The sequence below is a fragment of the Erpetoichthys calabaricus genome, chromosome 2 (genome assembly GCF_900747795.2).
Source record: "Erpetoichthys calabaricus chromosome 2, fErpCal1.3, whole genome shotgun sequence".
In the NCBI taxonomy this organism is placed as follows: Eukaryota; Metazoa; Chordata; class Cladistia; order Polypteriformes; family Polypteridae; genus Erpetoichthys; species Erpetoichthys calabaricus.
The window spans coordinates 5,366,736-5,373,845 of NC_041395.2; the positions used below are offsets into that span (position 1 = coordinate 5,366,736).

Genomic DNA, 7,110 nt, shown 5'->3' on the forward strand with positions numbered 1-7,110 from the left:
CGGCATCATCACACTGAGCACTGGAGCGCCACAGGGCTGTGTGCTTAGTCCACTGCTCTTCACCCTGCTGACTCACGACTGCACAGCCACGCACAACACCAACCGCATCATCAAGTTTGCGGATGATACGACGGGATGATGAAACAGCATACAGAGATGAGGTGGAACGGCTGTCTGCGTGGTGTGAAGACAACAATCTATCTCTCAATATTGACAACAGATAATCGTGGACTTCAGAAAATCACATCCTGCCCACATCCCACTCAGCATCAACGGTTTAGATGTGGAGACTGTTAGGAATGCCAAGTTCCTCGGTGTGCACATAACTGAGGAACTTACGTGGACGTCTAACACCTCATCACTAATCAAGAAAGCCCAGCAGAGACTACACTTCCTGAGGTGGCTGAAGAGAGCAAGTCTTCCCCTTTCCATTCTCACCATGTTCTACAGAGGAACCATTGAGAGTGTTCTGACCAGCTGCATTACTGTCTGGTATGGCAACTGCAACAACGCCGACAGCAAAGGATAGTGAAGACAGCAGAGAACATTATTGGGGTGGGGTGCCTCTCCCTTCACTACAGGACATATTTTACAAATGCAGTGCAGCATTGTGCAGGACCCCTTACACCCCTCACATGGACTTTTCACACTTCTGCCATCCAAGAGAAGATACTGCAGCATCAGAGCCAGATCTGCCAGGCTGCAGATGAGTTTTTTACTCCTTAACACCAGGCTGCCCCCTGGGACCTTCCACACGGCCTCAACCACCTCTAAAAACACAACAACTTTTATACATGTGAGCCACTGACCAGCAAAGACGAGTGTGCAGGGAGAGAAGAAGAACTGAAAATCTCCTACTGACCTTTAAGCATTTGGACACTCTTTGATATCTTCTGCAGTGAAACATTCTGACCTGTCATTCAACAACTATTGTCATCCATCTATCCATTATTCAACCCGCTGAATCCGAACACAGGGTCACGGGGGTCTGCTGGAGCCAATCCCAGCCAACAGAGGGCGCAAGGCAGGAAACAAACCCCGGGCAGGGCGCCAACCCACCACAGGACACACACACACACACACACACCATGCACACGCTAGGGACAATTTAGAATCGCCACCCCACCTAACCTGCATGTCTTTGTCTGCGTGGGTTTCCTCCCACAGTCCACGGGGAGAACATGAACTATTATCATACACTGATCATTTCTGTATTATCTATATCGATTATTTATTTAATTATATTACATATTTATTGACTATATTTATGTTTCTAGACACTGCATCAATGTTCATAGTGCTTACTCCACGACAATATTGCTACTACTTCTTTGTCTTGTCTGGTTTGTGTTTTAATTTAAAACTTACATTTTTATTTTATTAATTGCACGTCATGTTGTTACACTGTGGACCCGGAGCTTCACAATGTCGTCTATCTGTATACTTTAATATGGTTGAGATGACAATAAAGTTCACTTTGACTTTGATGACAACTGGCCATTCAGCCCAACAAGCTCGTCCACCTTACTCTAATAGATGCTTAAAGTCCTACTCACCACCACAAGACTTGGTAAACTGGGGTACTTTTGGATGGCTTGGTGGGTCCCCACACAGTCAAACGGCTCAGAGACCCCCAGCATCCCACAGAATGACCAAAACATCTCAGAAGTGACCGTCACGTTGTTTTAAGTTCTTGACAAAAGTCGCATTGTGCCCGGCTGTCCACCCCCTCAGCCACATAGACTGTGAATTGAGTGAAGCCCAGTGTGACCTGATTAAATGCCCACCGTCAAGTTTTTTGAATGCCAGTCCCCTTATCAGAGATAAGATGCCAGCAGCAGCTCCTTTAGGTGGGACGCATGCCTGTCTGGTTAGGTCTGACACTGAGACAGCCACCCTACTGACTGGTGTAACTTCCTCCTGATCTAATCACTACAGCCAACTGAAGGTCACAACTGTCCCCATGTCCCATTCCCATCATACTCCTTGACACTACAGAAGGGGACCACACACAAACTTCTCCAGGGCACTGTGCTGGTCGGACACAATGGCAACAAGGCCAGTGAAAGTCACCCCAAGTCAGACCCATACGCTGACCGGGGTGGCAGTGGGCGATCAAACTCTATAAAAGAGTGACTGTCACACAATGCACAGGTGCAGCAGGAGCAGCCTGTGGCTTTTAGCTCGGGTGGCATTACGTTTCAGGTGGCCACGTGATGTGATCTGCCTCCCCAGTGATGTCCTATTGTTCTACAGCAGGGCGCTGGCATTGCAGTGATGGACGAGTCTTCAATTATTAAAGGCAGCTAGCATTTCCAAGGGCGCAACTCAAGTGTGACCACACGCAATGGGGATTTTGAACTGGCATTTGGGTGACAGGATAGAGAGAGAGGGAGGGAAAATGCTGGCAAAGCAGCCTGGGGTCTGAATTCTCCCTCACCTGGGCAGCAGGCGGACGCCACAAGCGGTGGCCATGAGGACTCTTCTCTGCACTCCCTAATGACCGCTAATGTGCCTGTGTTAGCCAAGAAAATGTCACATGCCAATGGCTGCCCTGGGTGGCCGATGTGACCATGCTGTACAGCTCAGACTGTGGAGGGACTCCTTGGGGTCCATTCAGCCTGTGCCATGTGAGCACTAAAGACAGATTGACCTCCATGTGTTGACTAATCAGTGCCCAGCCTGTGCCCTCCTTGCTCAGATATAAGCCCACCGGGCACATTTCTCATCTGCACTAAACATCAGAGTAACTAAAGAAAGGAAACACATCAATAAACACGGGCATACAGGCAGCAGAGATACTCATGCCTCATGCTGGTGCCATTGAGCTGTCTAACAGCACACGACAGAGTCAATCCAGACTGGCATATCCCACAGGCCTAGGGGTTATGCCAATGCCCCATGCAAGAGGCCCAAATTCAAGTCTGTCTCACCCTTGTGCCATTTAGCTGGGTCTGTAAGGCCGGACTTTACCTGCTCTACTGAGACACACACGAGACATAAACTCAAGGCAGTGCCAAGCTCATACCATAGAGCCTGGTGAAAAGCACTCCAGAGAGTGGACCTCAAGTGGCATATCCAAAGGCTCTGGAGATGTGCCAATGCCCAGACTTTACCTTGCGCATTCACAGCTGGGCTGCTCAGACACGGACACTAATTCAAGGCAGTCTCATGCTCATGCCACTTAGCCTGGCAGAGCCAACCCCACGTGGTGTACCCACAGGCCTCAGTCTGGAGGCAGCGGCCTGGTCTGTAAGGCCCCACCATACCTCACATGCTCACAATTTATCTGCACAAGGCTGCTCAGGCACGCAAGATGCCTGATTTCAAGTCTGTCTCATCCTTGTGCCATTTAACTGGGTAAAAAGCACATGACAGAGACAATCCTGAGTGGCATTTCCATAGGCCTTGGAGGTGTGCCAACACACCAGCCAGTAAGGCCAAACTTTTGATATTGTGTACTCACAGTCTGCCCACACAAGTCTGCTCAGACATGAGAGAGACACAAACTTAAGGCAGCCTCACACTCATGCCACTGAGCCGGGTCTAAAGCACCCGAGAGCTGACCACGAATGGCATACCCACAGACCTTGGAGTGGTGCCAATGGCCCACTAGTCTGGGAGGTCAGCCCTTACCTGGCACACTCACAATCGGGCAGCTCAGACATGCAACAGACACAAACAGAAGGCCGCCTCACGCCCATGTTGTTCAGCCTGGTGAAAAGTATCTGACAGAGCCAACCCCAAAGGGCATATCCAGAGGCATCAGAGTGGTGCCAATACCCCAGTCTGTTAAGGCTCAAACATCACTCAAGGACTCAAAGATTTATCTGCTCAAGGTTGCTGAGGCAGGTAAGGAAGCCTAAATGAAGGTGCCCTCATGCCCATGCTGTTCAGACAAGTGAAACGCACACAGCAGAGCTGATCCAAAGTGGCACATCCACAGGTGATGGAATTGTGCCAGTGCCCCAGCCCGTAAAGCCTGACTTTACCTTACATATTCACACTGCGTCCGCTCAAGGCTGCTCAGAATTCAGGGTGGGCTTGCGCTGTTCGGCCTTGTGGAAAGCAGAGATGACCCCAAATGCCATATCTGTACCTGGGCACCCTGACTGGCACTGCCCACAAGCTATGCAGAGTTAAGAGGGCCTTGACTGGCATGCCCACAGGCTACTCAGAGGGGTGGGGGGCACTGACTGGTAGAGCTCACAGGCTGCTCCTGGGGCGTCTGACAGGCATGGTCACCAGCTGTGCAGAGTTTGGGTGGCCTGACTGGCATGCCCACAGGCTTCTTGGTGAGAGAGGCACCCTGACTGGCATGCCCACAGGCTACTCGGGGGGGGGGGGGGGGGGAGTGACTGGCATGGCCACATGTTGTGCAGAGTTTGGAAACAGGACCCTGACTGGCACAGCCCACAGGCTTCTTAGTGGGGGAGGTACCATGAGTGCCATGCCCACAGACTACTCAGAGTTGGGGGGGGGGGCACCCCGACTGGCATGCCCACATGCCTCTCAGACATGACACCTTGTAGACAAACGATGCAAGTGCAGCTTCCAGCCAGTTCAACAGGAGCCGAGACGTCCAGGAAGCGGCCTAACAAAGGCGAGGGCACGAAAACTTCCTGCAGAGGAAGGCCAGCTTAACCCTGGCGTGCTTTCACCATGACACCCTCAACCTCTGTGGTTTCACTGCGGCCGGTGGCCAGCTTCCTCGTTCGGAGCCGTGTCTGCCCAGCTTGAGTTCACACGCAAGGACAGCACTTGTGCTCCTGCCACAGGACTCAGTGGCCCACGCAAGTTGAGCCCTTCGCTCTTCTCGGACAGCTCAGTAGTAAATGGTGGGCCACCGCTGTCGAGATGACACCCAAAACTACTCATTTGGCAAACCTGCACAAGGGTGCAAAACATGGTGAAATAGCAAGGGGGGGGGGGGGGGGGGAGTAGGTAGATGAGGTTCAGCCCTTCAGGCAGGATGTGCCTGTCATATGCTGCAGGCGCAGGTGTGACCGCAATGACCGGACCGCTCCTCTGCAGTGTGCACGCTCACACACACACACACACACCTCAGTACACCATTGCAAACGACTTTTACAAGCAGGTCAAGGAGACAGCAGCACTGACCTCCAAATCGCAGTCACCCTTGTGGAAAAGTAAAACCAGCTGTCGGGCATAGCCATGGGCATGGGCACAACTTACACACAGACACACCTGAGACCTGAGTTCAAGGACCTGAAGGAATCCGAGATCAGCTCAAAACAAGCACTTGCAATGAAAACCTGCAGCCCCCCAGGACCCTGACGGCCAACCCTGGAAATAAACATGAAGGTGCCCTCATTGGAGCCAGTGCACACTGGCATACTCTGCCATCAGTACCAGAGACACACGGCTGAGTTGGTGACACCTGCCGTGCTACGCTTTCACCTACACACACGCACTGCCATCAGTGTCACTGACACATAAACACTGTCGGCTTGCACACCTACATTGTCACAAATCTGCTACCGATGCCAATGTCACACGCTATGGGTGTCAGAAGTACCAAAACTCACACATAGCGTCACATTCTCCTGCCAGTGCCCCCCCCGTGCCATCAGTGGCAGTGCGTTAAACCCGGGCACTATGTGGTCTTAGCGCCAGTCCTACTGCCTCACGTCACTCTGTGTCATCAGTGCGGGTGTGACACAAACAAACAAACAAACAAACAAAAACACAACATCAGCATCAGATGTGAAACGGACCACCGGTCTGCACGTGTCCGGGACAGCAACAGCAGGAGCACCTCCGCGGGGGCCGGGCCGAGCCAGCCAGGTGGTGCCTCCTTGGGGTCGCCGCCAGCCTCCCAGCCCTCCAGTCAGTCAGTCAGTCTGCCCGCCCGTCTCGGCGCTCGTCCACTCACCGGGTCTGACGCTCACGCTGCCGTCGCTCCGGCTGCACCACAGCGCGTTCTCCCCGCTCTGAAGGATGTAGTGGTCTTTAGCCTGAAAGAGCTCCATCCCGGGCAGCGCCGCGCCCCTCTCCTCTCAGCGGCACACGCTGCGGGCCGGGACCACCATGATCTCGAGACGTCACGACCGACCGACCGACCGACAGTCTGCCCGTCCCTCCGTCTGTAACGCAGCGCTCGCCTCCTCTCTCGCTCTCCGACTGACCGCTCGTTCCGCCGCTTCGACTTCCTGCAGGCGCCGCGAGACACGTGACGCACCCAAACACGAGCGCGTCGAGGCCCCCACGTGCGGCGCCTGCGCGGCCAATGCCCCATCTAGCGGCCAACCGACAAACAACGCCGGCCGGCCGGCGAAGACATGCTGGGATGACGTCTAGGGAGGGCGTGTCTCGCGAGGGAGGAAAGCTCTAGAAACCAAAGGGACGGCGGGCGCCTTTTAGGAAAAGACTCGATGAAGGCGATCAGGTGGGCGCAAAGTGGACGGCAAGTCCGGAGATGAGAAAAATAACTCAATGGCCAGGCAAGGTGGACAGACTATCGGCGCCAAGACCCTTCTTAAACTGTGTTTTCATTTTGCGCCCGCACAGATTTACAATTCTGGATCAACAAATGAACAACAAAACCCTGCGATGATGGTGATGGATAGATAGATAGATAGATAGATAGATAGATAGATAGATAGATAGATAGATAGATAGATAGATAGATATGAACGGCACTATATACTAGATAGATAGATAGATAGATAGATAGATAGATAGATAGATAGATAGATAGATAGATAGATAGATAGATAGATGTGAAAGGCACTATATGATAGATAGATAGATAGATAGATAGATAGATAGATAGATAGATAGATAGATAGATAGATGGATATGAACGGCACTATATAATAGATAGATAGATAGACAGATAGATAGATAGATAGATAGATAGATAGATAGATAGATAGATAGATAGATAGATAGATAGATGTGAAAGGCACTATATGATAGATAGATAGATAGATAGATAGATAGATAGATAGATAGATATGAACGGCACTATATACTAGATAGATAGATAGATAGATAGATAGATAGATAGATAGATAGATAGATAGATGTGAAAGGCACTATATGATAGATAGATAGATAGATAGATAGATAGATAGATAGATAGAT

General features: G+C 51.4%; 1 protein-coding gene across 1 annotated transcript in view; it reads right to left on the bottom strand.

Moving 5' to 3' along the window:
• Window positions 1-6,202, bottom strand: part of inpp5f (inositol polyphosphate-5-phosphatase F) — a 51,427-nt gene extending 45,225 nt beyond the window's left edge. Inside the window, exon 1 of the mRNA XM_028825612.2 lies at window positions 5,897-6,202. Within this exon, the coding sequence (XP_028681445.2) occupies window positions 5,897-5,993 (97 nt within the window). The 5' untranslated portion in view covers window positions 5,994-6,202. The remainder of the gene's footprint in view (window positions 1-5,896) is intronic.
• Between the last annotated feature and the right edge of the window lie 908 nt (window positions 6,203-7,110).